This window comes from Myotis yumanensis, unplaced genomic scaffold (assembly GCF_028538775.1).
Source record: "Myotis yumanensis isolate MYYU_CA2020_CCGP unplaced genomic scaffold, mMyoYum1.0.hap1 SCAF_8, whole genome shotgun sequence".
Classification (NCBI taxonomy): Eukaryota; Metazoa; Chordata; class Mammalia; order Chiroptera; family Vespertilionidae; genus Myotis; species Myotis yumanensis.
Window position 1 is genome coordinate 31,090,559 of NW_027223759.1, and position 18,224 is coordinate 31,108,782.

Here is an 18,224-nt window from a genome sequence, read left to right on the forward strand (position 1 = left end):
TAAGGTACAAACCAACCATCAACTCAGGAGAAGAGTGAGTCCTTGCACTGTATGGACTTCCCTCATAAAAGAGACACAGAGTGATGAAAAGGACAGGGCTCTCATCAGCTTCCCCGCAGTGAATAGTATAGCCATTTGGTTGTCTTCTTGCAGTGTCTCTTAGGGTAGGCTTGTGGGACAAGGCCTCCACTGGAGGTCTGTGCAGTCCATCATTGCTCAAAGAGTGCTGTCATGAGGACCTTGCCTCTGGGTGATGCTCTGCCATAAAAAGTGCCAAGATCAAAAGAGTTAGACAAGAACTGTACAATCCCAGCATATTGAAGGCTCTGCGAAGTCCTACAAAATGGTGATGGAAGGATACTTGACTTGGGTTGGTGAACACACTATACAATATACAAGTGATGTATTGTAGAATTGTACCCCTGAAACCTGTGTAATTTTATTCACCAATCTCACCCCAATAAATTCAATAAAAAAGTCCTAAAATTAAGAAACTGGCCCAGCATTTACCAAACAGATTTAATCACAGGACCTTTTTTAAAAATTAGAAAACTTACTTGACACATTGGGAAACATTGATCTAAAATGGGCCAGCAGCCCTGGCCAGTTTGGCTCAGTGGATGGAGCGTTGGCCTGCAGACTGGGGGGTCCCGGGTTCTATTCCGGCCAAGGGCACATGCGCGGGTTGCAGGCTCGATCCCCAGTCAGGGGCGTGCAGGAGGCAGCCAATCAATGATTCTCTCTCATCATTGATGTTTCTATCTCTCCCTCTTCCTTTCTCTCTGAAATCAATAAAGAAATATATTTTAAAAAAATAAAATGGGCCAGCAAACACAGGATATCTACCTCATCTTGCCGCTGCCCAAGATGCTTCTCATCTGTAAGTTCCCTTAATAAACTTTTGATACACACACACACACACACACACACACACACACACAAGGGGCAGCAAACTTTCTGCTGAGAGCCAGATAGATATAGTTTAAGCATATAGTCCTGTCATAACTACTCAACTCTGCCATTGTACTGAAAAAACGGTGGCTCTGTTTCAATAGAGCTTCATTTATGAATACGGAAATTTGAATTTCATGTAATTTTCACATGTCATGCAATAATATTCTTCTATTTGATTTTCTCAACTACTTAAAAATGCAGAAACCATTCTTAGCTTTCAGGCCATTCAAAACAGGTGAGGCCCCATTTGGCCTGTGAACTGTAGTTTGCCGACCCTTGATCAAGAACTGGATGGTATGCTTTTCCAGCAAACTTTCCTGAGGACACTATTCCTCAGAGTTGTCTTAATTTAGACTTTTATGTTTCTGGTTTAAGAGCAGATTTTTTTTAAAAGTAGAAAAGAATTGGTTTGAGAGCTTGCAGGTTAGTCTAAGATTTTTCTCAGAAACAATTTGTGGGTCCTCTCAAAGAAGACATTGACAGACTAAAAATTGAAGACTTATAGTTTTGCTCTGTTACATATGGCTGGGTCAATTTGAGGCTGGAAATGTTTTAGTGGGAATTATCATTCATTCATAGAAATAAAAGTCTCAAATCACCCAGAGACATTTAATTTTAAGAAAACATAGCTTCCTAGTCAACGCTCCAAGTAAACCAATGAACTGTGTCCCCTACCAAGCTAAGAGTATTCTTTTTTATTTTGACTAGAGGGATGTTCTTCCAGCTTCTTATAATGAAAGGACTAAAATATTCTCACCACCAAGTCTGACATTTCAATTTTAGTTCAACAACTATTTATTGATACTCAGTACATATAAAGCATATTGCTTATTTTTATGGGGCATACAAAAAGAACCAAGAAGCAGACATTTCCTCCTTTGCCTTGTGAATCAAGTTCAAGATTCTAACCAATTTAGAGCTCATTACTGTTGTGTCAGGATTGATTTCACCTTCCTGTCAGCATTCATTCATTCATTCATTCAACATACACTTGTGAGTTGCAGCCTATGTTCATAGTACTGAAACACAGCCTTTAGTGACCTGCTAAACACCCAATCTCCAGCCCAGTGCCTGGGGAGGATAGGGCAGAAGTTATGGAAAATTGAGGCCAGACTCTGCCTAGATCTTTAGCCGTTTGGTAGGAATGGCTGGGTTGGGTGAGGCATGTTATTTGAGAAACTAAAGCAAAAAGAGAGTGGCTGCGGGCTTCACAGAGTAAGAGTGAAATTGCATAGGGATAGTTTGTGAAGATAAATGGACAGAGGGTATACTTGATGATATGAGCTTGGGTGAGGTATACAATTGTTCATGGAAACAAACTGTGATTAGGGACATTTTCAAGTAGAATTGTATTACAGCTAACTGTATGGCCTAAAGTTTTTTTACAAAACTTATTCTTGGGTCCCCTGCCCCATATCATAACAAGTTAGGTGACTTATTTTTTAACACACCCCTTTTTTTGGAAGATACAAGCACTAAATTTTCCTCACATAGATCCTAGAAGGATAGGTTCCCATGAACCACTGAGGAAGAGAGAAGCAAAAGTAAGAACTGATGATTGGAGAGTTGTTTACCAGAGACTTGTCCCTGTTGTCAGACAGCTCTTCTTGGGCAGTCTCATTCATGGATGCTGCCTCACTTCCACCTTCTCACACCTGTTCCTGTTTAGGGTCAAGAAGAAGTAGGTGCCAGTTCATAGAGAGGAAGAAAAAGACACAGAGACCATATGGAGCCTTGCTGTCTACCCCCATTGTCTCTCCCCAGTCTCACATTTTACTGAAGACTCCTCCTCAAAGAGACATTATAGGAGTTACTCTTCACTGTGCCTACCATTTGTACATTTTCAAAATAACTGTTCTTTAAAGCTATACTCCAGTGGGGTAAAGTTTCTGTTATTTGCGGCATCACTAATTATATCTTCAATCTTTCCTAGAAAAGACTGTATCTTCACCATTGACCCATCAACTGCCCGAGACCTTGATGATGCCCTCTCCTGCAAGCTACTTGCTGACGGTAGGATAGAAATGTCTCTACCATTCTGGGTAGCAGACAGGGTGCATACCTTTGTGGTCAGCCTGGCTGCTGTGTATTCACCAGGCAGCGCAATGTTCAGGCTGAGGTTTGCCTTGTTCCTGAACTTGCCATAGGCTTCTGAGGCTACACAAATATGTGACCTAAGGATTGTGTTCCTGTGGTGACTTTGGTGAGGGTGAGAATAAGAAATGTCCTCTCTACTGGATCCTTCTTGGGCCTCAGAAGAGGCAGCAGAGAGGGCAGAATAGCTAATTCCAGGCCTTGGCCTTCAGGAAGTTTCAGTTTGGGTGGGATGTGTTAAAAATGAAATCCCTGAAGCTCTGCTTGGGAGAAGCATAGGCCTCCTTACTTGAATTGAACAACAGATGGGGTGAGTCAAGGGGTGCTCTCCAAAGGCATGCTCAGCAATGGTTGCTAGGAACACCTGCCCTGAGGAATGTCCCTCAAGTGAACTGGAGGAGCCTGCACTGTTCCCAGTAGGTCTTCATCTGTTCAGCAGATTGCAAAAGGCAGCTGCTAGGGACTCTTTCAACAATCTTTTGGGATGGAGCTAAGCAGGAAAAGGTGGGATTTGAGGCAGCAGCCTTTGAAAACTACAACAGGGGGAAAGGGAAAGTGGGAGTGGTGGTGAGAAGAGCAAACTCTACCAATCCCCATTTTAATGTCTCCCCAGGATGTACTGCTTAAGTCTTAGCTACTTCTTGCCCCTCTCTAGTATGGTGTCTGGCTGACTGCTTTGACTTCAGTCGTTCTTGGATATGGTATTGGTAGTAACATGGCCTGGGGCGGCTTGCATATGATGGATGTCCACCCTGGGTTTCAATCTGCAGCAAATTGTTGATGGCCCAGTGGCTTAGTCCTATAAAACATTGCAAAGGTATTCACATATTCCACTGGGGCAAAACTGCATAGGTTCAACATCTAATCTCTACTATACTAGGCAGTGAAGCATAGTAGAGAGAACCCAGAGAGACAGAAAGCATCATTGCCTAAAAGTGCTTTTATCTTCTTTTAATGGGCGTCATCCTTGAAACTGTGGGCAAAATAGCTCAGTATTTTCAACTAGAGAAATTTGAAAGGAAGATAAAACATAAAGAGAGGGAAGTCCCCATGGAAATTTTTGAGGAATTATGTATTTTTAAAATCCAAAATTTGAACAGCCTACTTAAAAAAGCAAATACTGGGTTGGTTTCTTATATCCTGAGCCATCTGTGCATATAAAGGCTTGGGCATAGATCGCCCTCAGCATGAGCTCTACTCCCCTGAACCCCATTGTGAAAAGTGCCCCTGGGCAGAAAACCAGGTGACAGTGGACCACACTTCCTGTATTGCTCTTCTCCCCAGGTTCACAGCCCTGCTCTGTTTGTAATCAAATGCTTGAAAACAGCTGCTTCATTTATTTTGTCCACTTTTATAGTGTTAATGGCAGGAGGATAGGTCTGATATCTGTTACTCCATCTCGGCTGGCCCCAATGAATTTGCCTTGCAGGGACAGACACCAGGGAGCTGGCACGTGTCCTGCCCCACTCACTCCACCCTAGTTTTGTGTGTACAGGGTCACTGCAGAGGTTTCACCTAGGGTGATGGTAACAGATAGGCAAGAAAGGTAGATTGGGGACAGATTGTACATTTTTTAAAAATTTCAACTAGAGAATATGCTTTGTCAGTCAAAAAAATTGTTTTCAATCTGTGAGTCAGGGAGAGCAGTGAAAGTGAGGGAAACAATTTAGCAGCACAAGATAAAGGATAGGAGAGGAAGTAGAGGCTTAGAAATGAGTCAGAAAAACATTGTAATTTAGGAATATAAGTAGGTAATAAGGAACTGGACTAGAGATTGTGACAATATTTATGGGGGTGAGGAGGACAGATGTGAGAAAGGGGTAACAGCAGAAGAATCAATGGAAATGGATGTTAGAATTCAGGGAGAGTAGTTCCAGAGGGGGCAAAAGGTTCAACATGGATGATGAGGGGATGAAATCCATAAGTTAGAAACTGGGAAGACAGGAGGTCAGGCTGGTTTTGGAGAGAGTATGTCCACATGGAGTTGTCTGTCTGATGATATGCATTTATATAAGCTGCTGCAAATCCTTTTCAAAGGAGGTGGGGTGCAAATAAGCTACATACATGTGGTCCATTAACTACATCCGGAGAGCCCTGAAGAAAAGTAGACAGTGCACCAAATGCAAACAGTGATTTTATTGGGATGATGGGATCATAAGTGATTTTTCTCTTTTCTCTAGTTTCCAAATTTTTATAATGTGGTAATAATAGTTTTATAATGAAAAAAATTTTGTAATAAAAAAATATTATGAGGTGCCAGAAATCACAGGGCTGCCGAGTAGCGCACTGCACCAGGTGACTAGATACCTTCCATCTGCTTAGTTATTCTTGCATTCCAGAGGGGTAATTAACATCTGGTCATTTGGCAGAGCAGCAGAAAAAGGACATGGAAAAGGAGTCAGGGAAGAATCTGAAAAGGCCTCAGTTGGTCAGTCAAGTGTTTTTATGGTGGCACTTCTACAGTTGGCCTTTGTGACAGCAGTTTCTGCCAAAGCCATTTATCCAGGGAACTGAAAAGTAAAAGTCAGTTCCAGTTTGGATGGGGGTGAGTTTGGCTAGGTCCAGGTTCCGTTAGTTAACAATTCAGTCAATTCTTGCTTAGAGGAAAAAATGTTTAATGTTTCAAAGAGCAAATAATGTTTTCTGGCCATATTTACATCATCTATAACCATTTTATTTATTTTTTATTGAATTTATTGGGGTGACATTGGTTAATAAAAATATATAGGTTTCATATATATCGGGATATAATTCTATATATAACCATTTTTATTTAAAGAAAATAGAAAGGTCAAACTTTTCTTTGTTCCCATTGAAATCATCTGAATGACTGTTCTGTGAAAATAAAACATGCAGACAGATGTAGCTTATTTAGTTCTCACTCTCCCTTTCTACAGAGTTCAGATATAACCCCAGGACTTGTTACCAATATCTCCTATAGGTAGGAGACTGAAACTATACAGTCTGAAGATAAATTCTGCAGAAACACAGTGACACCTGTTCTCTAGTAGGTCCTGATTAGGTTGGAAGGCTGAGGGAGGTGCCCCTACCCTTGAATCTCAGCTTTGGAAGGGATCCTACATCTAGCTGGTAATGCTCCACCTCGTGTAGCCTATAAGCACATGAGTGGAACATTCCCATGACAGTACCCAGGCTGCTACCTTGAACACAGAGTCTTTCACTTTTGCTCAAGAAAATAATAATGCAAGTGAATAAGAGTGGTGTTATATTGAGAACCCCGAATCTAATGACAGTAAATCACACACCTCAGTTTTATTGCTGTAACAGATCACTTGCAACACACCTCACAGTTGACCTCACCAGTTGTCACACATCTTCTGGTTTTCAGACCTCTACAGCATCACTTACTGAATTACAGATTGCATTTAACACGCTACCTTATAGGCAGCCCCTTGGCCTGAAGATTACATGACTATTAGGAACTCCTTCCCCGTAATGACCTGAAATAATGCTATCTCCCTGTAACTTTCCACCCACTAGTCCCATTTATGCCCCTTGCAGCCTTCACAAGTTTTGTCTGTCATGTGACAAACCTTCAGATACTAGATAACCTACATATTCTTCCATGTCCTGTAGCTTTTGCAGTTTGAGCCCATTTCCTGTGTCATAGTTTCTTCTGCCTGTATGGGACCTGAGGTACATAGCTGTCTATATCCAGACTTCTCCTCCCTGGTGGCCAGGGCATGGTGACTCTCTTGTTACTGGATGAGATCTGAGTCTGGTGTAATAGCCACCCATTCTGTTCAATTAAATAAGCATTATTGCTGTGTTCTAATCTCTGAGCGAGGAAGTTGTTAGCCAGACAGGCAAGGACCTTTATTCAGTTTTTAGCTGTTCAGGCTTCCAATAGACCCCACAAAAAATTGATGTTCACCATTTCTCTATCATCTTGTTTCTCTAATGCTTTCTTCTCTAATGCTCTGCCACTAAGCATGTCAGGATTATCCTAGCCAGGACTTTGATGCGAAGGATTGGAGCTAAGGAGAGGGGGAAATGAGGAATGACTGCTAATGGGTTTAGGGTTTCTTTTGGAGGTGATGAAATGTTCTGGAAGTAGGGTGTTGATGGTTGCACAACTTTGTGAATATACTGAAAACCACTGGAGAGGGGGAGAAAGGAATGTATGGATGAATGAATAAGAATAAACAAACAAATCCTCTCATCCTTGAGGCTTTCTGGAAATTGGAATTTACACCTTAGCCACAGTTTAGCAGAAGTCTTGATGGAATGCCTGGGCTAGATACCCGTAGTCACATCCCTCTTCTCTGTCTCTCCTCCTTGCTGCTTTAATCTCTGAATCAATGAGCACACCCCTCTGTTCAGCCACCTGCTCATATTTCGCTTACCTTCAGAGTGCAGCCATCCTACTCAGAAGAAAGATGGATCTGTCCTCCTGTCCAGGTAAAAGGACATCATCTAGCCCAAGGGACCTCAGAAATGCAACATACCTACTGTTCTCTAGGGGCATCAGTCTGTTTTTTTTTGTTTGTTTTTTGTTTTTGTTTTTTTCTGTTGCCTCTCTAGCTTTCCCTTCCCTGAGGAGCATGGACTAGGGAACTCTGTCTCAGGGAGCCCTTTGGTAAGGGAACATGAATGAGAGATTAGAAGCAAAGCCTGTAAGAATTCCTAAACTCTGTCACTTCCCCACATGTTTATATTTGTCACCTGATGAGAGTTTCTTGTATGACTGATCCCCTTTGGAGGCAGAGGGGAAGTTGGAGCTGGAGAGGCTTTTCCTTTGTTTTTAAGATGGAAGTGATTTTGACCTGTTTCTATGTTAAGAGATTGGAGACATTGGAGAAGGAGACATTGAAATAATAGGAATGAAAGGAGTTGATTATTTTTGTAAGGTCTTGAAGAAGAAGCTGGGAGTGAATTCAGAGTGTAAATGGAAAATGAGCCCAAGACTTGGAGGATGAATGCCTCTTCCTTTGAGATGAGAGGTCTTAGGGAATGGCTGCTGCTGCTGCTGAGTCTTCATACCTGCTGAGGGCAGAAGTGGAGGGGGAGGGGCACTATTGAAAGGGGCAGGGAAAGAAGCTGACCAGAAACCCACCAAACACACATTAGTAGCTACACTGTCCAGCTGTGCTGAGGTGGAATTACTAGCAAGTTTGGGGGATTTTCTTCAAAACCCCTCAGCCTCCTGAGTTTGGACGCAGAAGTTGCAATGATCCAAATTTGGGGGTTTGCTGGGAGGGAAGGCATGGCCAGCACTAAGACAAGGGTGCTGGGACCTTGCTTCCCCTCTGTTTCTTCTCCATTCCCTACTTTTATAACGGCGTCACCTGCCACCTAATCAGCCAAAGGTTTTTTTACACTTGATCTTAGCCAAAAGGCCGAGAAGCGATCAAAGGTTTTTTTAGAAAAGGAATCCTGGAATCACATTTGATTCCTCTTCCTAAGCACTGTGACAGCCATTTCAGTAGTTTTCCTCATTCTTCCTGTCTACCCTCCACCTTGCTACCCCGTTGTCTCTTCTATTATATATGCACAAGAACCAGATCATATTGCTTTTCTGCTTGAAAATCTGTTGTACCTGAGTGTAGTCCACATTTTTTAGCAGAGCTTCATTATAAAAGCCCTTTAAGATTAGCCTCCTCTCCCACCTCCCCACCTCCCAATGCCACTTCCCCTAACACCTCCCCCCCCCCCCCCCACACACACCCCTAATGATTTCTGGCCACTCCAGGCTCTGCATTTTCCACTGTACGCTATCCTGCCTCTGGGCCTCTGCTTGCCCTTTGCTCTCTGCTTAGAATGCCTCGCCTCCCTACTTCTGTGTTGGCTGAATTCCCATTGATAACCAAGATTGTTCCTATCAGCACACTTTCTTCATGTCACTAATGCAGCAGTACTAGTAAACACCATTGCTTCTGGATTTAATTCCCCTTTTTGCTTGTTTCCTATGGGGAGGGAGTGCCTTGGATATCTCTATATCCTGAGTATCAAAACCTGTGTTTAAAAAGCGTTGGTCGCCCTAACTGGTTTGGCTCAGTGGATGGAGAGTCGGCCTGCGGACTCAAGGGTCCCAGGTTTGGTTCCGGTCAGGGGCATGTACCTTGGTTGCAGGCACATCCCCAGTGGGGAGTGTGCGGGAGGTGGCTGATCGGTGTTTCTCTCTCATCGATGTTTCTGACTCTCTATCCCTCTCCCTTCCTCTCTGTAAAAAAATCAATAAAATATATATATATATATATAAAAAAGCGTTGGTCTAGTCAATCTAACCAAGCAAACTGGTGTATACCTTCAGAGTTCAAGCCTTTTTGTTTCTTACCTTGCCCTTTCTATTTCGACCCTTAAATCTGTAAGTATGAATGGGCTTCTATGCTGATATATAAGCCTACTCCACATGCTCTCCTAAAAAAGTCTGCTTTTTTGGAATTTGGTGTACCTTTCTGTCATCACAATCAAATCTTTTAGTCCATTTCATCATGTCTCTGCAATACTATGAGATCACTGAGTTATAACTTATGTTCCTGACATCTGTTCCTCTAGCTCTGTGATTGGCATATTTGAGCCTAACTCCTTCCCCTTTATCTATTATAACCAATAGAAGCTCCCTCTACTTCCCCCAAAATACATAAGACAAATAACCAAACTCTATTGTACTTTTCATGCATGTCATAGGAAAAAACAATTTATTTACTCGAATGACAAAAATTCTGTTTGCACTTTGGCCCTGCCAAAAGGGAAATCTTAAAAAGTAGACACAATATGTCAAACATAGCTATTAGGTCTCATTTTTGTTTTTCTAGTATTAGAGTGCTATTTAATTGTCAAGCTAAGGGTATTTTACCAAAAACCATTAATGTTTGAAAAAAAAATTGGCATGTTAAGATTTAATTTTGGAACAGAATTTGAAACATGTGAACATGTACATATGCTTTTTTAATATTCAGTTTCTGCATTATTTTTAGATTTTATATTATACATATATATGTATAGTGTTCATGTTCCATGAACATTTCAAATGTCTTTTGAATAATAATAGAAATACAGTAAATAACTTCCAAACTTGGAAAGAGAGGCAAAAGGAATGCAGAAAACACATAAAGACACCTCAGTGTAAAAGAAAGAGTAACAGGAGGAAAAAAATGTATAGAAAGAAGCAGGACAAATAAAAAGCACATATTAAGGTGCCAAAAAATATAAGCACATTAAATTTAACTCTGCAGTAAAAAAACCAAAGACTGTTAAACCAGATAAATCTAGCTATATGCTTTTTTTTTTTTTTTTAATCAGACACACTTAAAACATGAAGACATGAAGGGCATCCCTTGGAACATGGCATTAAGATTAAATATAAAAATGTGAAGACACAAAGATTAAATGTAAACCAAGCCTACCTAGGTTTAGACCTGTCCCCACGCTGCCAAGGCATCACCCAGGTACCACACCTCAACACCTGCCCTAAGAGGTGCTAGAAAGAGGCCTTGGGCCTACTTCCTGCATTTCCCATCTGAGGACTTGCCCCTTCCAGGAGGTTGGAGAGGTTCATTCCCTCTAGGGAAGGATGTGCCCATGCCTTGTTTCTGCTGTCAGTGTACTGCAGTGGCAGTGGGATTGCTGCACATTAACAGAAGCTGAAGGTCATTGGTTCTACATCTAATGGAAGACATGGTCTGCTACTTCTGTTGCATCTGCAGTGAGATGACTTAAAGACAGCATTGCATTACATTGTGCTCTGCACCACTCCTAACCTTGCACAGTGTATTTTGCCACGTCCTTAGCTCTAGCTGAACCCTGCCTTGCACCCCAGGACCTCACATAACCATGTTGATAAGGAATAGAAAGACAGAATCATAATCCTATGCTCTTGTCAATTAGGTCATTGGGTAGGAAATAGGCTCCACAATCAGAGCCTTCAGGCACTGGGGAGTGACTTCTCCTTGGTTCATCCACTTCAGCAAGCTGGACCCTGATATGCCATGTTCCAAGGAATGCCCTTCCTGAATATTGACACTGTACTGCAAGAGGCAACTTAAACTTCATTTGGAAAGTTTAATCTATTAGATGTTGGAAACATGCAATATGTAGCATAAAAATAAGGTCTACGTGCAGCATTAATTTAACTAAAAGAAACTATGTTTAAAATCTGTTCTTTGTGTTCTAGAAGAGAATCCTTGATAAATCTTCCATAGATTTTTGGAGAAGAAAACTTCCATGTCAGGTCAATTTTATACCTGGATCCATTTCTGGGTTTTGTCTCTGACACCTTCATGATGCCCAGTGCTTCAAATGCTAGTCCTCCTACTCTCTTCTAATTTGTGAAGTCATTTCTAATCCAGGTTTTGAAGCGCTGATTTTTTCTCTTGCAGTCTCTATGTCAGAGGGCATTCTGACCTCAGGCAAATGCAAGGCAACCCAAGTACTTCATCTGAGACAAACCTTATTTTTGTAGTATGGCCCTTGATAATGAACCTGGGAAGAGAAATGGAAAATTCTGTAGAGCCGTCAGCTCATAAGGAAGTACATGTCTTCTTCATTCATCTGGGGCATTGGTAAGGGAACAATTTTAACTGTCCTTGTAGTATGATAATTTTTTACTGAATCGTACCTTGACTCGAAAAATCCAAGTAACTGAATAGTCATGCGAGTCCTTTGGCATGGAAGTGGGCTTCTGGGATGCTTGCCAATGAGTTCCTGTTTTGAGGACACAGAATCTAAGTGGAAAGATTAAGTGGAGAGACAGCTCCACCCCTCTAAGTCTTATTCCTATGTTCCATTTGAATCTTCTAGCCTAATTTCTGTGGGGTCTGGACTTCGGAAATTCTCTTTTTTCATGGATGTCTCAGTGCACCTTGTTAAACCAAATTTGGACTATGGCCTGTTCATCTCCTTCCAGCTCTGCTGATTGGTTCCAGTTTCCTTCCTCATTATAGCCAAGATAATCTGGCACCCACCAGTCAGGCATCCTCATGTATCTGGCACCAAGGTAAACTTGGAAGCCAGTTAAGAAGTCTCAGTGATCCAACATGCTCATTGCATGAGGAGAGGCAGTTGTGGTCTACCAGAAAGAGCACTGGGGTAGGAGCAGGAGAGCTGGGTTCTTGTCTCATCTTTGCCTCTACTGCATCATGTAAGTTTGGACATGTCTGTGGTTTCTCTGAAATTGTCTTTCCTCGGCTATATGGGTGTTTGGACTAGACAGTTTCTCAAATGTCTTCCAGTTCCAAAATACTGAGTATATGAAAAGCTAAAGGAACAAAGCTCCACTTATGCCTGTTTTTGCAAAAACACAATCTAGCTTTAAAGATATTAGCAGTGACTGCCAAAAGTTGCATATGCTACTGATGCTTTTCCATAAAAGTAGATAAGATGACAACAAAATAAGAAGAGGCACAGTCTATATTTCAGAAGAAAAAATTAACCTCTCCATACCTCACATTTTCTAGTCTATAAAATGGAGATAATAACACCTAATTTAAATTGTGGAGAAGACTAAGTGAGATAACCCTTGGCATTTAGAACTGTGCCAGACAAAAAGTAAGTGCTCAGTGAAAATTATTATTAATATAAATGTGAAAGATTAAACTGACATGGAATTTTAGTAAGGTTTTGCTGAAAGGTTACTAATGGTAGGTACAGAATAGAGAATCCAGAAACAGACCTGCACATGTATGATCACCTGGTTTTCAGTAGAGATGTCACTGTAGTGTAGTGAGGGAAAGATGTTTTTATCAGTAAATGGTACTGGCTATCCATGTGGAAAGAAATGAACTTTGACTCCTATTTCACACTATACATAAAAATCAGTTTCATGTGGCTCACAGGTCTAAATGTGAAAAAGTAAAATAGTAACACTTCTTAAAGTGTTAACACTTCCAGAAGATAACATAGAAGAGTTAACCTCCTGACCTTGGGATAGACAAAGATTTCTTAAGCTGGAGAAGAATGATAACTTAGAATTAAAAGACAAGTCACAGATAGGAGAACATATTTGTCAACTATATCCATTAAAGGACTCCTATCGAGAATATGTAAAGAGTTGGACAGGCACTTCATAAAAGAAGATAGCCAGTGGTCAAAATTATATGAAAAGTGCTTAATATTATTAGTCCATGGCAAAATGGAAATTAAAATCACAATGAGATACTACTATGTAGTATCCTTGGCATTTAGAATCCACCAAAATAGCTATTTTTTTTGAAAGCTGACAATACCAAATATTAGTGGAGATGTGGAGCAATTAGAACTCTCATACTCTAAGTAGGAGTATAAGTTGGTACAATCATTTTGGAACATTGTTGTATGATACATAATGGAGCTGAAAAGGTTCCTATTCCATAACCCAGTGTTTGTATTTTTAGATAAAAACCCAAAAGAAATGAGTACATATGTACAAGAATGCTCATAGCAACATTATTCACAATAGCAAAAAACTAAACACAAACCAAGTATCATCAATAAAATGTTACATTGTCAGATAGTTTTACAATGGAGTACTATATAGTAATGTACAGAGCAAATTCAAAACACAACATGGATGAGTAGCAAAAATATCTTGAATAAAAGAAGCCACACACACACACACACACACACACACACACACACTGTGTGTGAATCCATTTATGTACAGTGCAAAGATAGGCAACACTGATCTATGATTATGGGTGGCAGAGGTTAGAAAAGTGGTTATCTTTGGTAGGTATAACGACTTAAAGGAAGACAAGAGAAACTTCTGGAATTCTGGTTATGGTCTGTTTCTTGATCTGGGGGGTGTTTACTTAAGTGTATTCATGTTGTAAAAATTCACTGAGCTGTATGCTTAAGGTTTGTATACTTTTTTAATTTTGTGTCTCAATAAAAAGTTTATTCTAGAAAGTGAAGGAGCATAGAAAAAGTGGAATCAACCCAAATGTCTATCGGCTGATGAATAATAGTTAAATGTGGTATAGCTTCACAGTAGAATAGTATTCAACCATTAAAGAAGTGAAGTACTGATACATGCTACAACATGGATGGCCCTGGAAAATGTACAAGAATGAGAGAAGAATGAGAGAAGGCACATAGTGAATGATTCAGTTTCTATGAGATGTCCAGAATAGGTACATCTATAGAGACAGACAGTAGATTAATGGTTGCGTAGGCCTGGGAAGGTTAGGAGAAATAGGAAATAGTGCCTGAAAACAGATATGGGTTTCTTTTAGGGATGTTGAAATGTTCTATAATTGATTGTGGTGATGGTTACACAACTCTATGTATACTAAAAACCATTGAATTGTACACTTTAAATGAGTGAATGAAATCTCAATAAAGTTGCTAACTGTGGAATGATTAAAGCCCCTTAGGAAAAGGCTGCCCCATGTAGCCCTGTGGCATGATACTTAAGAATGCTGATACTGCCCTAACCGGTTTGGCTCAGTGGATAGAGCGTCGGCCTGTAGACTGAAAGGTCCCAGGTTCGATTCCGGTCAAGGGCATGTACCTTGGTTGCAGGCACATCCCCAGTAGGAGGTGTGCAGGAGGCAGCTGATCGATGTTTCTCTCTCATTGGTGTTTCTAACTCTCTATCCCTCACCCTTCCTCTCTGTAAAAAATCAATAAAATATATTTAAAAAAAAAAAAAGAATGCTGATACTGGAGTCCAACAGTATTCTAATCCTGGCTCTACTGTTTACTATGTGTGACATCGGCTAAAACATCTATGCTCTCTGAGCCAAATGTCTTCGTCTGTAAAATATTAATATTATTAGTATCTACCCTGCCCAGCCAGCATGGCTCAATGGTTGAGCATCGACCTATGAACTAGGGCAGCGGTCGCCAACCTTTCGGACCTCACAGACCACTGGTTGGCAACTGCTGAACTAAGGGGTCAAGGTTTGATTCCTGGTCAGGGCACATGCCCAGGTTGCAGACTCGATCCCCAGTAGGGGGCATGTAGGAGGCAACCAATCAATGATTCTCTCTCATCACTGATGTTTCTATCTCTCTCTCCCTCTCCCTGCCTCTCTGAAATGTAAAAAAAAAAAAAAGTACCTATCCCATAGAACTTTTGTGAAGAGGATTCATTTAATTAAGAAATATTTGGGTATCTTTTATGTGCCAGGTTGAGTCAGTGATAACTGTTGTTATATATAGCCAGGGGGTTTTGCATCTGAAGTCTTTACTCCACTTTAGTGACAGCGATAAGTAAATTTGAGAGTATGTCCTGAAGATAAGACAACCCTGCCCTGCTATACCACATCAACATCTATTGCAAAATACAAAAGAAATGTTTATATTAGTGACTCTGAGTTACTAATATTGAATTATATTCTGCTATTAAGAAAAGGAAGTACATAATCTATAATAATAAATTATAATAAATAAATAAATATGCTAATTAGACCAGATGTCCTTCTGGACATCCTTCCAGGACGAAGGGATTCAGGCAGCCGCCCGTGGCTGCGAGGGAGGGATCCAGGCAGCTGTGACTGCAAAGACCTACTCTTGCACGAATTTTGTGCATCGGGCCTCTAGTACATTTATAAAGGATTTTCATCTGGAAGCATTAAAACCATAAATGTTGATGATTAAGGTATTGGCATTCAGTTACCTAGAAAATTTGGCAATTCATTATACATATATGAAAACTGGGTTTATGAAAAAAACTGGAAAACTGAGTTATAACTGTAATTGATATATGGATAGTTCAAAAATAGAAAGTAACTTTTGATTACAGGCTTTTATTTCGGTCAATGTATATTGTCCTCATAATGGAGTTCCTTCTGGTTATGTTCAAAATCATACTGTGGTCTACTTAGTTATCTTAAAATGGATATTCTGCAATGTAAATGTATAACCCTTTTAAATGTTACATTGACAGTGCTTGTAGCCTACAGGAGTTGAGAAAAAAGCAATTATAAGTTAGTCAAGTTCCTGAAACTAAGGGGCAAATCCCATAAAGTAATAGTTAAGAGATTAGTCTCAGGAGCCAGACTTTGAGGCAAGGTATCTGATCTCCCTGGGCTTCCGTTTCTCATCTGTGGAAAGAGATCTCATAGCATTGGAAGGATTAAATGAATTAATACAAAATGCTCTAAAAATCAAACAGCCAATATGCTATTGTTATGGGATAGCCAATATAGTGGATTCATATTGCAAGCATATATAAATTGTGGATATCATTTTTTTTGTTAACTTTTGGAAAGCCTTGGGGAATCAGAAAAGAGTTTCTTCTTCATACAAGAAGATTAATGAAACTGAGAACCTAGATCTAAAAAGAACTAATTGGGTATGGTGAAAAAGTAACAGGAACCCACAAAGGCTTCCCCAGAATGAGATAAAAGCTACTAAGAGGTTTTATCACCAGGATATAAACTTTTTAAAAGCTTTTGCCTCTCAGAATTCAAGGTGAGTATGAAAGTCGGTTTAATTTCAGCTGAAACAAAGGCTGGGATTGGACTAAGCAGTTGTTGATAATAGTTAACATTTAGTGAATCAGCATCTAAATACACACATTTATATTTCTGTAAAACTTGTTGAAATTTTTCTCTTTTCAATTTGGCTATTATAGACTTATAATTATGTTTTGTTAGTAGAAGGGAGCTTTTTAAAAGTAGAAAAACCTACAAGTGAGTGAAATATGCTGAAATTCAGTTTTCAAGCCCAATCTGGGAAACCAGTCTACTGGGATTGTACAAGCATTCCTTGCACCCCACAGACACGAGAAAGAACAGGGTCCTCATGCTAGCCACAAACACTGAACCTATGCAATGACGACAAAAAACAGGCTGCCACAAACTGGAGTCACATTTCTGGCATGAAAATAGAAGGGGTATGTCCAGTTCCTGCTACTTCATTTACTGAGTTGGCTCTAACAGAACTTGCTCACAAAGGGCTTAGTTGCTGTTATCCACCAGGAAAGTTGTCAATGAGCTGCCACCCTTTCACTGCCTTCTGCCCAGGCTGGCCAGTGGGGCTTTCTCCTATGCGATGGGGAATCACCAGGAAGCAGGAGTGGGGGAGGGGAGCAAACAGCCTTTTGTTGGTGTGTTTTTATTAAAACAAAAATGTAAAACAAAAAACCTATTTATGATAGAAAATTGAGAATCCTATGTAATAAAAGGCTAATATGCAATTTGTCCCCTCGGGAGTTCGACTGCTTGCTATGACGTGCGCTGACCACCAGGGGGTGTCGAGGAATGAAGGAAGGCCCTGGCTGGCAGCTGGCAGCCGGGAGAAGGAAGGCCCCAATGGGCCCTGATTGCCTGCCAGGCCTAGGGACCCTACCTGTGCATGAATTTCATGCACCAGGCCTCTAGTTTACATATAAGCAGGAAAAAAATTTCATAATACTAGCACTCAGACATTTTCAAGCCAGGTTTGCATTTTTTATTTTATACTTTTTATCATTATTGCTTTTCCAGTCTTTGAAAGCTGGCAACGTTACAAATGTATATAATGCAGAAAGAAATGGTCCCCATAACCTCAACTTCCAGAGATCATCACTGGGGACATTTTAATTCTGCTCTTCTTAAGCAGTAACCCTCCCCTGCCTCTATTGGCTTGTCTTTCTTTTAATACTTGTAACTAGTTTTACTTAACTAGATTTTTCCTTTTTAAACTTTTTTTCCTTTCGTTGGCTTCAACCTCTGCAAACATTCTTATTTTCAATTTTTGGATAGAGAATTTTGAACACAAAAGTAGACAGAATGGTATAATGAAACCCCTTGTTCCCATCATCCAGCCCCGGGAACCCTGAAAACCATGGCCAATCTACCCCATTCACATCTACCCCCTCTCCCAGCCCTTATTATTTGGATTTGCTAACTTTGTAACTACCTTTAAGGGTCCTTCTTGGCCCCTCTGACTTCACTCTCTTTTAGAAATGAGAAAGGATCAAATGCCCGCCTTCCTCCTCATGAGCCATACTCAGCTCTCTGTTCCAGGCCTGACAGAGTGACCGGGGCTTTCCCTGCTCACTGTGAAATGCCTGGAAACTCCCAGACACAAGGTGTGCCAGCTGCACATGTGCAGCTCCTCGTCCTCTTTCCTGTTAATGAAGGAGGCCATTGCTCAAATCACTTGGAAAGGGAAATGTGGAACTTACTACCTGGGTGTTCCTCTTCATTCTGTTCATATAAATTTAAACTTAGATTCCTGAGAATTAGATTGAACATGACAAAAATTTATGTGTGGATAGTTTGAGTACTTGCAGATTGATAGAG

The 18,224-nt window shown here is 40.6% G+C and overlaps 1 protein-coding gene across 6 annotated transcripts in view; it reads left to right on the forward strand.

The window, feature by feature from the left end:
• DIS3L2 (DIS3 like 3'-5' exoribonuclease 2) overlaps positions 1-18,224 on the forward strand; it is a 309,482-nt gene that overhangs the window by 177,831 nt on the left and 113,427 nt on the right. For all 6 annotated transcript variants that reach the window (XM_070422394.1, XM_070422395.1, XM_070422398.1 and 3 more), the window contains one exon: positions 2,888-2,967. In XM_070422394.1, coding sequence (XP_070278495.1) covers positions 2,888-2,967 — 80 coding nt within the window. The remainder of the gene's footprint in view (positions 1-2,887; positions 2,968-18,224) is intronic.